The sequence below is a fragment of the Takifugu flavidus genome, chromosome 11 (genome assembly GCF_003711565.1).
Source record: "Takifugu flavidus isolate HTHZ2018 chromosome 11, ASM371156v2, whole genome shotgun sequence".
Lineage (NCBI taxonomy): Eukaryota > Metazoa > Chordata > Actinopteri > Tetraodontiformes > Tetraodontidae > Takifugu > Takifugu flavidus.
Genome location: NC_079530.1, coordinates 2,938,065 through 2,955,850, shown reverse-complemented (window position 1 = coordinate 2,955,850; position 17,786 = coordinate 2,938,065). Strand labels below are relative to the sequence as shown.

The window sequence follows — 17,786 nt, the reverse complement described above, 5'->3', positions numbered from 1 at the left end:
TTTATATGGCTTTGCCATATAAAACACAATTGTATGTGCGAAGGTAATAAAAAAACATGATGTATGGGGACAGAACATTGAATGATTGTAATCGTCCAGCATTGAGAGACACAGTCGTGTTCTGACAGCTGTGTGATGGGATGTGAACCTACGCCTGTCGACAGGTGGAACAGCCGCAACACTGAAGAGATTTCATCATTACAACTCGGTGGTTGTGGGAAAAGTGAGTGGTACATAAACCGGCGCTGCATCCTTCCATTTGGAGATCTCTGGGGTTCAACAGTCCTGACACATCCTTTCACATGTTTCATCACTTTATGGCTTTTTGATTCAATCTACAACATTATTTTCAGTAATTTACTGTCAGAGTGAGATGGCCTCATTTTCTGAACCTATACTATAGATTCGTGTGTATTTAATTTGGAATGGAAGTAGATTTTAACTTTTGCTAAATAGATAATCGGCATATTTTCTCAATACAAACAAAACCATTTTGTAGTAGAAGTCCATAGCAATAAATATCATTATTAATAATCAAAGTAGTTAAAAATGATAGAACCATTGTGTAGAAATAGTCACAATGAGCACATAGTGCTTCATCCCTTTGTATTAATTACTTTTTCTTCTACCTTTTCCACTCATGTTAGCATTTCAACACATGTACCGTACAAATATTATAAAAGAAGGGTGGTGGTGGAGACACGGGGGTCAAATGGGAGTGCTGAAGCTACATGGCCGGTTGTTTGATCTCCTCTCACTGCGTGTCAAATTGTCCTTGGGGAGGATACTAAACCCCAATTTGGTGTATGAATGGTTATTGCTCTTTAAAGGCTGGAGGTCGCTCTCTTGCTGTGTCTCTGTCTCTCTCACTGTCTTTCCAGCTGTGTTTTTGTGTGTGTGTGTGTGGGGGGGGGGGGGGGGGGGTGATGCTGATCCACAAAGATGTTTCTTTTACTCCTCTTCCGAACTATGTTTCTACTCCGGCCAAAAGAAGAATGTTGCTGCCTGCAAATGAGTGTGAGCTGTGTTGGGCCATACATCTCGACAGCGGCTGTTTGGTCTCGCCAATGTACAGATCTGCCATCCCTGACATCTTCACAGGTGAACTTGATGTGCGTTGATGTGGTCGGTAAAGGCTTTTGTCTGAAAGTGTGTTGTCCTGGACAAGTTGTCTCCTCCCTGTGGTAACTGCGGCTGAAGTCATGCGGTGAGGTGACATCTTTGGAAGCCAGTGCAGCGAAGAATGTATAGATCTTTACAGTGGCGAGACCAAACAGACTGCACAGACGCATGGTCCAACACTTGCAGAGCCCTCTCCTCAGGACAGGATTCAGCTGTCCATCTACACCTAAATACTAAAGGACACTCATTTGAAAACAGCAACTTTCATGTTTTGGCCAGAGAAGAAAGATGGATTGAAGAGGAGTAAAAGAAGCATCTTCATGAATCTGGAAAAACCAAGAAACAGAGGACTATGATCCACATTGCTTCAAGGATTCAGCACCATATCTCTGGGATGCCCACCAGTTCATTTAGGACCAAAGAAGCTTTGAAACTTCTTGGAATTGAAACATCTTGGAAAAAAGACTTAAGGAGGTCCAGTTGAATTTCCTAACTCACAAATTCTCTTCGACTGGGATGACATGAGAACATTCATTGATGTCAAAAAAAGCCCCATCATTTGATCATTTTTACATTCCAAACAACAGATAAATCCAGTCCCGATGAAACGTTGTTGGTTACTGCAAACGTCCTTTGTCACCAAATGAGGTAAATTCAAATTTAATATATTCCTTTTCCATTGACTGTAATGAAATATGCAGCATCTGCATTTATGCCGTTTGTTACCACTGGCTCCTTTTAGCACACTGAATTCAGCAACTGTTGATGAATCTATAGTGAGTTACATTAAATATAAAGCTACGCAGTCTCACTGCAGGCTGACAAAATATAAGGGCGGATTTTGGCCGACAGTACATCAAATACGGCTCCTGTTTTTCTCAAACATCTCCTTTTTTCCAATTCTCTGCACATTGCAAACAGAAATGCAGTATAGCAGGTTTTGATTCAGCATGGGACTTCACCCTGCAAATCCCGTGCAAAGATGGGGGATATAGAACCCAAGAAATGATTTCACGCAAAAAGTAACAAGTGATGTTATGACAAAGATCAGACATTAGGAGAAGGTCTTATTTGTATAATTTATGAGGTCGGCGGCATATAAAAAAACACCATGAGTTACATATGCATTAGTATCATAGAATCACAATAGCGCAGCGTAAAATGATAATTACCTTTCATGAATTGCTAATTTTATAAGGAGAAATTAGCATTTTCCTCCTCAGCTCACCATTTACCATTACAAAGTTCTCATCCTGAGTGCTGGTCGTAGCCCTGCTGTTGCTGTGCAAATGCTCCACCCCTACAGAGGAAGCTCACCATTTGCCTGGCTCGTGTCTTACTTGTCACTATAGATATATCGTAAATGCCTCCGTCAAAGGCCAAAGTGTTTTGTTTACATCTTCCAATCGGTCAACCGCTGAGGTGCAGCAGCAATGATTAATCAAGCAGGAATTTAACCTGGCTGCTAGTTCATGGTTCACTGAAGCTCACCATCACATTGATTTATGACTCATAAATTATTGCCATTTTCATTACCCGGCAGAGGGAATAAGATTTGACACGAATCCCTGACCTCAGGGGGACATTTTTTTGCTCTGCCTCCACTAAGATAGTGTTATTCACACAAACCAAATTGGCGTGGCTTCAATAACGCACGACAACTTGTGTTAAGGCTGATCTGCCTCTCGCGTTCTTTGTTGGTGTAGCTCAGACAGAGATGTTCCGGGATCCTGATGACACTCCCACACGTAATATCGATGCCGCAAATGGGGACAAATGTATGGAGCCAGTGCTACCATCTCCAGGAATTTTCCCCCCTTTGTCTGATACAGTTTAATTACGGTAGCTTGTCACAACAGTGTCTGAAAGTCTGATCTGGCTGGAAAATGTCAATATGACAGATGTTTTAGCTTCAGTTTAAACCAGGAATGGTGCGCCCGCTCGTCACATTGTCTTTGAAGACTCTTGCAATGCTCTTTTGTAAAATCGGGATGTCGCCAAGAGAAAAACACTCTCCACAGACAGCAGCCGCAGCATCGACTGCAAACAGATTCTACACTGCCCTGATATTCCTACAAGTCACTGTTGGAGCACAGGGAACGCAACAGTGTATTAAAAAAAAAGATCAGGGAAATAAGATGTGAAATATTAAGAAAATATTCAATTAATGATGCCACATTATTAAAACCCTTTCTATCCAGATAAACAGTGTGAAATGATGGAATCCAATTAGAGCAATAAGGGACAAGAAAGCAGAATCCAAGTGCATTAAGCCATCTGCCAGTGAGTAAAGGTTGCTGCGGGGCTGCCTAATTGAATTTTATCCTCCGACTGTAAATCTTCAGAGTGACCTAAATCAAAAGAAAGTTTGCTTAAACACGTAATGCAAAACCAACCACGCTTGCAAAACTGTCACGCAGTCTTAGTATTATGTGCGGAGGAACAAGGTGAGCGTCTGCACACACAAAGGAGCCTGTCAGAGAAGGTCTGCCAGAGGAAATATAAAGCGAGAGTAAATCAAGCTGATTTATTTTCCCTGTTACTACAACAGACCATATAACTGCGGTGATGCCCAGCAATCAATGGGGCTGTGCTCTCTGTCACACCCAGACAGCCTTTTTTTTCTTTTTTTTTGGAAAGTCCACAGTGATTAAAATATGTGTCTTTGTGTTGAGAACAGCACCACGGCACCAGCACTATGATGGGAACTATAAATGCCTATAGTTACTACACTGCTACAAACTACACTGCATTGCATGTTGTGGCTGCAGATCGCTGGCTGCGTGCTGCCAACGCTGGAGTGCGAGCAGGAAGGTGCAGCCAGAAATCCCACTGCTTATTCTCAGAACAGCCTGCCCACATGAAAACACAGCTCAGTTGTTGATCCTGTAGCATCTACAGGTGCGGGAGCCTTTTACTGTCAGCCATCTGCAACGTAGCTCCGCAACGCTCATGTGCATATTAAAAGATTGATTAAAGGATGCAACACAAAACGGGTTCACAGTGAGTAAACCGTGCGCAAACACCAAGAAAAACCCAAACTGCAGCCAATTCATCCTCTATGGAATAAGTTGTTGTGGTGCCTGGACATTCAAGCAAACATACGGACACGCAGGTCGGGAATTTAACGAGCTGTACCTGACACAGCTGCAGGGGGGAAGATATTCACCTGTGGTCCGCGGAGTATCCGTCAGCGTGCGCGGGGTTGAAACGGAGCCGTTGGACTGACGGACAGCGGGGCTACGGCGGCAGCCCACGAGTGGAGATGAAGAGATGCAAACTGACGTTCGTTAAGCCGGGCAAATGCACAGTTTCCTCAGACGATGATCGCAGGTCATCGGCGTGTTGCGCGCAACTTTAATCGCCACAGTGAGTGGCGTTAAAGCGTCTCCGCGGCCGCTGCGAACAGTGCGCACGGACACCGCTGCCCCTGCTCTCTGGTGCCACTTTATTTCTCACGGTGACAAGAAAATAAATAAATAAATCAATGAACAAGCGAGGGCGAGGAGGGGGGTAAGAGAGAGCGGGCTAAGGTTCACGTAGAGACAAACGGCCACTAGATGGCGTAGCTCAATAGTCCAGTCATCAGTCCATCATTAGACTGTTACGGGTTGTTTCACGCACAACCGCGATTAATAATTTTACCTGACTTTTCTCACCTCTATGGCAATGGGTTGCTGTCTAGATGTCTTGATAAATAGGATGCATTATACAGGGAAGGGGGAATTTTAAAAAAAATCTACTCTGAACGTTGGACAGTAAGCGTTATGCCGGGTTAATAAAAGTATTTGCGCAGCAGTGTTTATTTGAGCTGAGATTATTGGCTGCAAGTGTAATAAAGATGAATAGTTCTACACGGGAGCACAGGCTATTGTGAAATATTTCCCCTTTAAAGAACATAATAGCAAAGGAACATTTACACAGGAATCTGCCTCCAACTGGTGCGAGGCATGAAAGCAAAACTTGGAAACATTCGAAAAATATTCACTAAAAGGGAAGCAGGTTATCATGTATGGGGGGGAATTTCGCTTGAATACCCAGAGTATTGGGAAAACAAGAAATAAGCCTTTGCATTCCTATTTGTGGGGTGAAACTAAACGTTTTACGGTTGGAATGTGGTTCCAACCAAGTTGAAGGATTGTCCAAGTTGAAGGATTGTCCGAACATTAAACCAGTTAAAAGAGACGATTTTCATTAGATACAAGAACGAAGGTGTTTGAAATGTGTTTAAAATTGATGTAGCAGTAGGGATATGTGTTGCCTATGGCTGTATAATAATTAATTACTATATGAGAACGAAGCCAAAGAGCATATTATTAATTTATGGACAATGGGTGGGATCACTACTTATTCCCATTCCTTTTCGGATTTGTGAATTATTTCTTACGCTTTTGTCTGTTTTGTATTGTATTTATTGTACGGTTATTTTTCCATTTATTTTTAAACTTTCGAAATAAAATAAACTACAACATAATTTGGCCGTAATAGGAATTAGATTGCTCTCTAATGTATAATAACGCAGTCGATTACGCTAATGTATTCCGAACAGATACTCTGGTAATCAGTTGAATACTTCCAACCAAAGGTAGAATTTAAAAACACTTTAATATTTTATGATCATAGCTTATTCTACTTTATTGCAAACTTGGGCAAACACAGTGAAAACATTTGCAGCTTTCAATTTCAGCATGAGCAGAAGTTGTTCGTTTATTCTCTTTTGGTGTAGAAAGAAAATCATCTAATCCATTAAAAATGAGTATTTGTTTGGTATATTTAAGACTCACTGCAGGACAAACTTTAAATATTACAAATATTGAAACATGAGATTGTGTACTGGAAGCAGAACCGACTGAAGAAACTGGGGTAGAAATAGTCCTCAAGGACTTGTCAGGAAGATACAGTTTATTTGATGGCAGTGATTTGCAGGCAGTGACAGCTCTGACTAGCAACCTTTCAAATAGTCGTGCAAATAAAATTATTCATTCTCATGTTTACTTAAAAGGAACCCCAGCCCAGAAATCACAGAAGCTCCCCGTGAAACCGTAACCGCCCTGGGCACACATCTGCATAGCCACAGCACCTTTCACCAACAGGCATTACAGTTCTGCTCCCATTAACTATTGATTATCGCCTCTTCAACATTTGAAGCCCTGTTGTGCAAAACGGCCCACCTCTGTGACAGAAGCTGTCGCCTCCCGGTTTAAACCAGGCAAAACAAAATTACAACAAAGAAAAACCATGAAACAAAGTACTGGGGGTATGCAGGGACAGAGGAGAGAAACATGGACTGACTACATTGGACTCAACTCTGCCAATTAGCATTATGTTTAACGAGGAGCTGGAGGTTATGTTTTTTTGCCTTTTTTCTTTTTGGCGCTTTGGGGAGTTTGTCGCTACACGCTTTATTTACAGCAAGGTTACTCCAAGTTTCATCCCCTTTTCAGGAGAGTGCAGGTGGAAATGTTTGTCCAGGCAGTCACTTCTTCCTTCTCCCATCAACAAAACTACACCCACAATGCCACAGGCTGTTGTGCACAGCCGCAGTTTTGTATACCTTAGCATATTCATGCATTTGTCCAAAGTGCTAATGGCCACCTTTTCTATACTGCTCTTTAAAATCATTGCTGCTGGCCTCATTACTTGTGCTTTTTTCTGAGGATGCATTTTCTCTTCTAGGTAAAATAACATAAGAATGGGAAATGTTCTATTTGGATCATTGTTAGGTTTTGGTCTCTCTCTATTTTGCAGAGTAATGCAACCCTCTTGCATTTATAAGGAAAAGTAGAAAAATTGTCAAACATTACATCACAACAGATGCTGCATTTTCTTATCTTGCCACTGGCAGTAAACTCAGCAAAAACATAGGTTTTCTCTAAGGCATGAGAGGTCAAATACTCCTCCAATGGCCCCCACTCTTGTAAATTACTTACTATAATCAGAAGCAGAGGAATATTAATTGCTTTTAAAGGATTTAGGCACAAAATTAACGTAAACAACACACATCCGGGGGGACACATGATTATATTTAGGGTCGGTCATGAACAAAAAGAATAACAGAACCCATGTTCATAAAAAGTCTAATTTATTTCAAAGTCAGTTCACAGACAAATATTACAAATCTGTATTGTTGGTAAACCCATACCTGAAACAAGTGCATAAAAGGTTTTTGTATCACACAACCGAGCAGCGTCCGGTCCTGCTGCTGCACATATTCCACTCATTAGTTTGGAGAAAAAACAAGAAAGGAGCTACGACACAGAAAGAATAAATGAGTTACATCCATTGCCTCCTTACAGGATTACTGCATAGAGTGAAATCCACTCGGACCAGTGTGGCTTTAGGATAATCCCATCAGATCTGCAACAGTGCAAGCTTACTACAGCACGTCCCAGCCTGTTAGCACTGATGAGAGCCTACAGTAGAGTGGAGCAATTCCTTTAAAAAATACTCAGCATGCCAATTTCTAATATAAAAGACAAACATTTCAACAGTCTGCTGCCAACTATTCATCCCTATTCTGCTCGCAGCCTATTTGCTCTAAAGAAAAACCCAAAAACTAATCACGCACATTAAACGCTACCTCTTTTATTGTTTTTTTTGTTGTTGTTTTTTGTTTTTTTTTGCATCATGGGAAATATCTCCTCTGGTCTCAGATAAAGCTCTGTAACATGATCCCATATGAAAAATATCATTCCCCAGTGCATAAAACAAGCCTGAGTTAACCACATGAATTTCTATTCACAAGCTGAAAGTTGGACTGGGTAATATCCACCTGGTTCACTCTCCTGAATTGTAGAAACACACACTCTCACGCACGCACGCACGCACACACACAAGTGTGCACAGGTGTCGGGCCTTTCTAACCCTGAGCGAACCACTTTAACTCATTATCATTTCTTACCAGTCAGCTACACTGTCTAGACATCAATAAGGGGCAAACTTCTGCCGCTCAGACTTTTTGACACCGGAAGTTGGCATTTTTGCGGTGTAATGGGACAAACCCTGTGTTAGGCTGGAAGCGGCTGCTGGATGGACAGCCAGAAGGGGGAGACTTTTCATGCCAAGCAGGCTGGAAACGGGAATGGCGTAGTGTGGGTTTTGGATGGCTGGTAAGGTGGAGGGAGAGTGGACATTAATGGTGGTAGGGGCTGGGTTGGCGGCCGCCAGGACAGCCATAGAGGTGGCGGCGGTAGAGGCAGTGGGAGCAGACTGAGAGAAGCCCAGGTTGAGATCAACTGGGGTCGCAGAGGAAGCAGCCTGCATGGTATATTTAGCCATCTCTAAGCTGCAGGTCGGGATATTTGGGTTGGCATGTAGAGATGGCGCAGGGTTAAGAGGGAAATGAAAAAGGGAGAGGAGGGGTGGGAGGAAGGAGAGGGGAGGTGAGAGAGGAGAAAAAAAAATAAGAATCAAAGGAAAGTGTTAAAAGAAATCACAATAAGGATTTGAATGTAGTAACAGAATGACGCAGTGACGTGGGACAAATCCAGCCTCGGCACGAGTTCAATAACTCATCCCTCATGTAGGAGCATGGTGGTCTTATCACCAGGCTGCGACGTGGAGCTTTGCTGGATGTGGCCACCCTGGCTACTGTCTTACCTGGCATTGATGAGGTACTGGGCCACGTTGATACTGGCTGGTGAGCCTGTGATCGTGACTTGGCGCACGGCAGATCCATCAGTAGTGCTGGCGATTTTGATGTGAGCTCCCGAGACCTGACGAATCTCATTGATCTTGCTGCCCTGCCTCCCAATTATGCAGCCAATAAACTACAAGGGGAGAGGAGGAAACGTGTAAATAACAAATCGGGTCATGTTTCCATACGTTTCCTAATTAAATGTCAGCGCAACACAGGGAAGCACACGAGGCCGACTAGAAATTCGAACAGCAGAAATACACATTAAACTTCCATTATAAACGCATCATGATATTATGGTGAGAGTCATTTCCAAAATAGAATCTACTTTTCTGTTTCAGACACTTTAATGGAATACTTTAATGTTTTCGAGAGACAAGCTAATGAGAGTTAGATGGGATGATGGAAGTCCACACTTATGTTTGTACAGTAAATGCACCGTTACAATAGAGAAGCGGCCAGCTTAACAGCCCACTCGGCTCTTTCTCAGCACATCCAGAACCAGCTCATTTTCTGCGCCCAGAACAGACCTGGCTCATGTAGTGGCTGAGCGAAACTGTGATCATTGCAAAATCACTCTCTTATACGACTACATTTCACAGAATATGAGCTAAAAAGCAACTATTAATCCAACCCAGAAGGCAGAACAGATTTTTTTTTATTTCCTTGAGTCCAATTTACCCAAATTACTTTTCCAAGCAGAAAAGAAAGTAGACGATTAAATTTGACTGATTATGAAGCACAGTTTGTTGTTTTATTCATAATATTAGATTAGTGAAGCGGCTCCTACCACAATATTCACATGTATTTCTGCGCTCCAGATATTACGAATACATATATGTGACTGACACTTGCTCAGTGATGTTTTCTGCAGTGATACGGTGCTATGGATTCTTTGAAAAGCATTTTGTTAAAGCTGTAATTTCTATTAAGCTGCCTCTAAAAAAAGGCAACCGTCAGAATACGCATGCTTAAATCTTTCACATTAAATCGGCCCATTCAATAAGTGTTTCAAGGGTATAAAGGACGGTTAACAGAGTAGACAATGTGGCACTTACATCATTAGGTATCGCCATTTCTTGTGAACTTGTGGGGGCAGATGGATCCAATCCTGCAAAGTAGGACAACAAATGCGAACAACAGTATGGCACTAATGGCTTTCACTTCCATGGTATGACAACTTGCCCTACTTTGACTCTAACTGGTGCACTGCTAAATTAGGGAAACAAAAACGGAATGTAGCCAAATAAGTTCTCAAGGTGGGGACCTATACGCATAGAATCTGGTTGAGTTAACGTTAAAATCAGCGCCCTCTGTGACGCCAGCCCTGCCAATCAGAATCTTGCTATGATCTGGTTTCAATTCGAGTCAGTTTGGCCAAATATATGAGTGTGGGAGAGTTGAGGATGGTCTGGCCAAGACAGTGTTAGATTTGAAGGAGAAATGTTGCAGAGGTGGAGGATGGGTAAAAGAGATTAGGATTTGATTATCATTCTGGAAAGGTAGACTGGACATATGGAATTTGGGGAGAATACCAGAAATAATGGGGAAAAAAGGTTAAATATTCCACATTTCCCTCTGAGGAAACTGCACTTTTTCAGCAGCTTTTTCCTACTGCTCGATTTCTTTTGTCAGAATCATGCTTTGCTTTATAAATTTTTCACTCCCCAGCTTTTTAGATTGTTTTGATACAGAACAAATTTGCCAGAGTGTCATTAAATCTTTTCTATTTCTAATTTTTTGCCTAATTGGTGTGCACGGGATAAATATGAAAGCTTTTGAGAAAAACACCTGTGACGGTCCACACTCCTGCACATTCTGATGATGTGATTTAAGTGAGGAGTGATGACAGGGAGATAGATGGACTTCCCCAAGGAGCCATGGGTACGTACCAGGGAAGGTAGGGTTGCTCTGCCCAAGGGAAGGGAGGGGGATATGCTGCATAGCCAACTGGTGAAGCTTGGTCAACTGCAGGGTAGGAAGGAAGTTAGAGCTAACCAATCAAACTGGATTATTTCAGAGGAGGTGACAGCTACAATACACAGCCAATCTGACATTCGCAAATATCACAGATGGTGTCATTTCCCTCAGAACAAATTCTCCCTTCTCGCAGCAGTCATCTGAAAACACAGTCACATATCGGACTACAAGGCTACAAGTGATTATTGCATCCCAATTTCTTGACTTTTCAATCGACACGTGCCGCTACTGATCGTTAGTGTTAGTCATGTCAAAAGGTCGGTGTTTCATCTTTGCAGAGTAGGGTGGACAGAGGATGTAGTGGTAGCTTAGAAGGCGTGGGCAGGAGCAGGTCGACAGGGTGGATGTCACTCACTCAAAAGAATATACTTACGTCTTGATGTGCAAAAGTGTACTGCCCAGGAATCGCAAACGCCTGGGAGGGAAAGAAACAGAAGGGGGAAAAAGGATATATATCTTTGAAACCTGTACAGACGCGCTCTAACATGAGACTTGCGGATTGAATTTGTCACAGCTGGTGTGAAGTCAGGCTCAGTGCACTGAGTGCATCTATGGAAATCAATCAGTTCCACTTTTCCATGGCTGTAATGTGTATAGATTTGACAGAATTTCATCAGTTATCTGCCAACCCACACCCCCCTTCGACCATGAGCAGAAATTCAATAGCAAACAGATGTCTGATAGGTCAGAACACGCTGCACAAAAACTTGGGACAGTGGCGTTTCCAGTGAGTGAAAAATGTGAGCTTTAATCTCCACATCGAGATTTTACCACTGGAAGCCAATTATCAATGTGAATGTCTTCTATTCAGAGCACTGAGACACTGCTGTTTCAATACTTACTTGCAGGAGCAACACCTCCTCTATCTGCTTTCTGCATTAAAATATGAGGCTCATTGCTTTATAATTACACAAATGTGTCCCTCTAGTGGTGGAAATATGACTAATGAGCAGCACGTCACCAGAACCCTTCCAAATGAGCCCTTTCAGCTATTATCTTTCTGACAAACTGGCTACAATTATAGCTTAATAACTCCCATAAGGCTGCTTACGTGAGCAGATTGCTGCGGCGCTAATACTGCGTGGACTCCGACGGTTACGGCCTTGGGACGGTAGGGAATGGTTGCTCCTTTCGGTGGAGACTAGAAACAAAATTAGGGGAAAACATTTGTTGCATGTAAAAATGAAGACCACAAATCTATACAGCACAATTTGGATTTTTTCTCTCTCGGCTTTTACTTGCATAATGTTTTGTCATTTCCAGTTTTGTGCCTGAGAAACTTAAATATTTGGATCAAATAATGCAAAAAATAACTGTCAGTAAATGTAATTATGGAAAGAGGAGGAAGAAGTAAATTCTAAACCTATTCTAATTACCACAGAAATCATTTAAGTCCCACAATTGTGTAATAGCGGGGAGACAAACTGTTTAATATGAAAGTAAACTGCTGTATTGCTGAATAATTTATCTTGTTTATTTACAGGATTCAAACAGTTGTGGAGGACGCAGCTCTTCCGAGAGCACCTGCTCTCTGAGCAGTTCTTATCCTTCACATTCTCTCTCGCCTCACCTCCTCCCTCCTTCTCTCCTGTTTATACCCTTCCTCCCTCCCTCCCTCTTCAGAACTCTGCACTGGTAGTTGGTAGGAGCACCTGTACCTGGTAGTTTAGGACTGGAAGGTAGTAGTTTTATTCACATTGATCTCATCTGCATAGTGGCTTGATTGATGTCTCTCACTGTAAGTCCCTTTGGACAAAAGCGTCTGCTAAACGACTAAAGGATAAATGTTCCTTATTATTCTGAGTCAATGTGATATAGAAAATCTCCAGTATTCTCTTATGATTATAACATCCTACTTTTTGACCTAATAATATGTTGCTGAAAACTTTAATCACTTTAGAGAACTAAGCCAAAAACACGGTGCATAAATAATTCAGCACTTTGAGAGTAGTTTAGTCATCAAATTTATAATGGAGTTAATTATTGAAAAGATTGCACCAAATTGTACTCTTCCTGATTGCTCATTCAATAATTTGCCGTGCCAGCAGGTCAGAATGACGTTATTGTTTTAATCTGCTTTTCTTTCATCACGTGGAAGCGTATTATTTTCAGAGTGGAGTTTACACAAGGGAGAGGGGGTTAAATCACATACAACAACTGATTCTTGCAAAGAGCGAGCACCACAATGGTGTGCTGCTTAAATAGAGCTGTTGACTTTGGAGATGATCTGTAATTTGACAGTGTTTACCTCCAGCATGACAGAGCAGATGTGTCTCACACACTGAGTGATGGCCTGTGGAGTGCCGGAGATGGTCACGGCTCTTTCAGTGGAGTCTGGTAGCATGTCTCCTGCCACCTGAACTTGAGCGCCTGTGGTCTTAACATTGGCGTACATTGGAATAAAAAATAAATAAATACATAAAAATTTTCAGCTTTTTAGCAGTTTCAAGCAGACCCAAATTATCCCACACATAGTTTGACATGCAGAGAGCAGCTTCAAGCCAAATAGAAATGTGTGCTCCAATATTTGAAGAGGTGCACGCAAATATTGTCCATTCAGAGTGCGTATGCAGGCTGCTGATCTTTCTAGGCATAATCAGAGGGATTTTCAAGAGCAGCAGCCGAGCAAGAAAAAAAAACGCACCAACATCTTTTAAAGAAGGAAATAAACAAGAGAAGTCTGACTGAAGTGTTTGGTACTTGAAGCACCAGAGCACCTAAGAAAATATTCTCTCCCTGGGTGCTGAAAAACAAGTTCTTATTCTAAAATTTCGAAAAGGTCTCCTACCTCTCGGATCTCTTTGATTTTGGAACCTCCTTTGCCAATCAGGGAGCCACACTGGCTCCCTGGGAAAACCAGGCGCAGTGTCACGGGCGGCTTGCTCGTCACACTGCTGTTTGACATCGCCGCGCTGATATCCTACAAAAAAGAAACAACATTTCAGAATCATGTTTTTCCACAAAGACTATAACGAAGTCAAATGTGACACATGCTGGTTTGGGTGCAAAAGGCCATTCGAATTTCCCAACAAAAAAAAGGATGTGGGAATATGTAGATTTGCTTCGGCGAACCTCCTCGAACTTCTGTGCAATCATGGCGAAAGCTCTGAAGATTGCCTCTGTGGCTCCCGTGATGGTGACGATCCTCTCTGGGGATGATCCCTCTGATATGTTGATGCGAGCGCCGCTCTGAAAATACAAATACACAATTATACCATCCACATCCTGCAGAAAGATGCACAGCCCATAAATTATGTGTTACACTAAGGATATGAAATCAATGCTTTACCTCCTCCCTCATTTTCTTCACTGTTTCCCCTTTCTGGAGGAAATGATATAACAGTAAGTTGTATAAAGAGAAGAAAACAGGACAATCTGACTGTAAGTGTCATTAAGCATCAACCGATGATTGTGAAATTGACTTACCTTTCCAATTATGCTGCCAACTTCCTGTAAGTGAGAAGATAAGTGCCTTAGCAGATGGCAAATCATACTACAAAATGTCTTAAGTGCTGATATGCAAAGTGGAATGTAATAATTGTGACTTAGCATTAGCCGCCCAGTTACTCAGCTGTTAGAACCAAAAGAACTGAATGAGTTGAATTTCAATTACCTTTCCATGCATCAGCAGCCTCAGCGTCAGCGTGACATTCAGACTCCCATCTGAAGACATTTCTTCTTTGTCAGACATCGTCTTTTAAAAATATATTAAAACACTCTGCAAACAAACAAATGCATTAAATGCCATTATTGCTTTTATTGTTTTAGTCATTTGACGTTGTCAAACATACAAGGATCTACATTTCTCATTTACAAAAGTCTGGGGGTTATAATAAAATAATTGTTGGAGGCAGACCTCGGAAATGATCATATCTTCTCTCTCTATTTTGCAGTTATCGTCACAGCTATTAACACCCCTCCTATTCATCACAGTCAAACTGCTGCAGCTGCAGGAAACGCGCACTATTTCCTACTCTCAAAGGGCGTTTTCTGGAAAACGGCAGCCAAATGTAAACCACTTTCTGAAAGATCGTGACCTGCATCGTCTTAATTTCATAGAAACTAAACGGATGTCCGTTTGAAAATGTCCGTATGACCTCCAGAGGTCATGTAGGTCATCCGAGGGACAACCTACTACCGCTCCACAAAGACTTTGTTTGTTCTCTCTAGTGGAGGGGAAAAGCCTACAGCTAGATAGGTCTCACAACCTTCGCATGAGATGGTTGTTTAGTTCTGGCTTAACACAAGTTGTGTGACTCCCTTGGATGAGATACAAAGGAAGCCACTAATGCTATGAGATCAGGTGATGTGTGCGTGACTTCATATCGCAGCGACACCAGTCGGCGTTTGGGCCGCATATCCAATCGGTTGTACAGTATGCGCAGCACAGTGAATACAGAATCGGTCTCCATGCAGCTCACAAATGGCAGCCTTCTGCACCACAACAGACAGAGCAGCCCCTATGAAGGGGGAGCCATGAGGTTCTGAGTTTATTCAAAAAAGGATAGTAAAAAATTAAAACCCTGCTTCTCATTGACAGTGGCATGCTAGGGAGTGTGTGAGAGGCATTCCCAGTAAATCTAAAGATTAATTCAATCCTCCTCCAGGATTTTAACATGATGCACAATATCAGATAAAAGTAAACAGTCTTCAAGTAAGACTTTTGTGACAGGACTGATGCATCAATCATATCAGAACAGACAGAACAAATGGAGCTAAAATTAGCTGAACTGCAGGGTTAGCTTAGCTTTGTTTAGCTTACAATTCTCCACTTACAAAAACAGATCTTAAGGTCAACTAAAAAGGATTCTTCTAATGTTTCTATTTCCACAAAAGTCCATTCTTTAAAAGAATAATGCACTCGCAAATATTACAGGGGTTGCTTAGATACTCACAAAGACCAATAAAAACAGTAGATGATGCCATCCTACACCTAAAAGAAAGAGCAAAAATACAGCGGGGTTCAGTCAAGCATCCCAATATTGATAACACCACATTTTTAATAATGTAGCCCATAATATAAATATCACTGTGGCAGCAATCAGATAAATATATGGCTTCCTGGAGTTGAGGCAAATTTAATAAAATATTGTTCTCGGACGCTGTTGGTAATATTGAACTGAGCTAAGACAAACGGCACCAGAAACGAGACAAGGATGTTTTATTGCTATAACAACTATTCTCCCCTTTGTATGTCATGACAAAGTTACCATGAATAACCCTACGTCAGATAAACAGCAACATCTCTGTGTAATCCTATAGACTGGGATTTATTTAGCTAATGCTAAAACCCTTTTGACCTATTTCTGTCACCTCCAGCACATCAGCAACCACTCAAGACTTCCGAACAAAACACTTGGGCACAACGGCGCCCAGAAACTGTACAGTCCATGACAAAACAGATCATCTAAAGCAACCCAGCTCCCAGAGCTCACACATGGCCACAAATGTGCTCCAGACAATAGAAAATATTGTGCATTTTTCCCTGGGGGAATGGACAGAATAAGTAGATAATACAAAGGGTTTGGCTATAAAGGATATATCACAAAAGGAGGCTTAAACATCACATTTTTAATCAAATATATATTAGACTATACTGTAGTGCAGGCACAACTTTATGACATTAATGTAGTGCTGTAAAGATACATTTCAATACAATTCCACTTAAAATGTTCAATATGCAATCTTATCATAAAGATTTCCACTAATCGCTTATCAAAACATTCTATTTATAAATGCCACATCTAAGACCACGAGCATGTGGCCTCACCGATTGGCATTCCAAACAAATGTGATAATTCGCCACAGCCCAAACCGACTCTGGTGCTTGGACGGTAATTAAATTCGCTTACAGTCTTGCACAAAACAAACCGGCTTAAATGAACTCTAATGGGAGTCAGGAGCAGCCCATCAGAGCAGAGGCAGGGCGGCTCTCTGTAGATATCCAACTGAACAGAAACGCCACAGAACAAAAACTTTAAATCGGCGTTTGCGGCCTGGCATATTATGTGCATCGTTATTATCGGCGAACAATGACTCTTAAAGAGTCCGATTATGGCTGCTGTCACTCAGCCACGGGCCTCTCATGCAGCAAAATTGATGAAAATCAAGTACTGACCTCAAAACACAAAACGTTCTCTTCTCTTTCTGCTGATCTCCTGAATGAAGCGTCTTTAAGTTTGCACTCGGTGGTCAGTGTTTGCCCCCTTTGTTGTCAGTTATGCACAGAGCGGACAGATGGTTCCCTGTGCCCTCAAAGCGACTGGAGCAGAGACTGGCTTTGCTATTAGTCCCTCAGCTTAGCCCAAGATAAGCTCCTACGCAGGGCAAGCGAACCCGCATCTCTTGCCTAATTCTCCCTGTCACAGCCAACCAAGAAGGCATTCCTCTGCGTGGAGATCCACGGTCGGAGCAGGCCTGAGGGCAGGGCAAGGAGCTTCGATGGCTGGACGATGTCCAGCACAGTCAGAACAAGCTACAGTCACAGTCACCGCAACAGCAACAGCAAAAAAACAGAAATCTCCAACCTTGGTTAGACACAGAGACGGTGAAGAGGGGCTTTGCTGAGGCAATGTCGCTGTAAAGCTAGTGACGCAGCGTGGACGCCGAGTTTCCCCCAACTAAAAATAAACCAGTGTAATCAGTGCTTTGTGTGGGGAAGCCAACTAATTGAGGGCGAGGTAAAACAATGTGGCATTTGAGGTATTTAGTGATGTTAAGCACAATGTCCTTGTGGGGTGCTTCTCCCCCTCACTGCCTCTGCCCTCCCCCAACGATGAGTCCTTCTGCCCTGGTAATGAGGCCATGCAGGATAGAATACAGCCCTTCTGCACAGAGAAATGTATTCAGCTGAGCTTCAAAATTGTGAAGGAAATGAATCACTGAAGCGTAAGTGGCATATTTAATTACTATTCACTGTGTTGCACTGGGACAATAATGCCTGCAATGAGCCTCCACCACCAGCCCACATTATATTAACATCTCCATTGGGATTTTTGTATAGCTTCCTATTCATTTCTGTTTAATAAAATCATTAGATGGGAGAACC

General features: G+C 42.2%; 2 protein-coding genes across 5 annotated transcripts in view; both read right to left on the bottom strand.

The window, feature by feature from the left end:
• vwc2 (von Willebrand factor C domain containing 2) overlaps window positions 1-4,646 on the bottom strand; it is a 30,460-nt gene extending 25,814 nt beyond the window's left edge. The window contains exon 1 of one of the 3 annotated variants that reach the window (XM_057048116.1): window positions 4,261-4,646. The gene's annotated coding sequence lies outside the window, so the exon portion shown is untranslated. The remainder of the gene's footprint in view (window positions 1-4,260) is intronic. The other 2 variants (XM_057048117.1, XM_057048115.1) reach the window with 2 other exon arrangements.
• A 2,541-nt stretch (window positions 4,647-7,187) lies between these two features.
• Window positions 7,188-17,362, bottom strand: zgc:110045 (uncharacterized protein LOC664755 homolog). Of its 2 annotated transcripts, XM_057048130.1 has the most exons (14): window positions 16,857-17,361; window positions 15,634-15,671; window positions 14,352-14,456; window positions 14,165-14,188; window positions 14,028-14,060; window positions 13,811-13,927; window positions 13,527-13,658; window positions 12,987-13,115; window positions 11,790-11,879; window positions 11,112-11,153; window positions 10,651-10,726; window positions 9,817-9,869; window positions 8,722-8,891; window positions 7,188-8,407 (listed from the first exon to the last, which is right to left on the bottom strand). In XM_057048130.1, the coding sequence occupies exons 3-14, from the start codon at window positions 14,427-14,429 to the stop codon at window positions 8,047-8,049; spliced, it is 1,305 nt and encodes a 434-aa protein (XP_056904110.1). In that variant the 5' UTR covers window positions 14,430-14,456; window positions 15,634-15,671; window positions 16,857-17,361; the 3' UTR covers window positions 7,188-8,046. The 2 variants fall into 2 exon arrangements, with proteins under 2 accessions (XP_056904110.1, XP_056904111.1); XM_057048131.1 differs by lacking the exon at window positions 15,634-15,671 and having other exon boundaries at window positions 14,352-14,454; window positions 16,857-17,362.
• Between the last annotated feature and the right edge of the window lie 424 nt (window positions 17,363-17,786).

Excerpts from the sequence above, each read along its gene's own strand:
- zgc:110045 (XM_057048131.1), bottom strand. The coding sequence starts at position 14,429 with ATGTCTGACAAAGAAGAAATGTCTTCAGATGGGAGTCTGAATGTCACG. Across the intron at positions 14,189-14,351 it reads GGCTGCTGATGCATGGAAAG|GAAGTTGGCAGCATAATTGG; the intron begins GTAATTGAAATT and ends TCTCACTTACAG. Across the intron at positions 14,061-14,164 it reads TTGGCAGCATAATTGGAAAG|AAAGGGGAAACAGTGAAGAA; the intron begins GTAAGTCAATTT and ends CATTTCCTCCAG.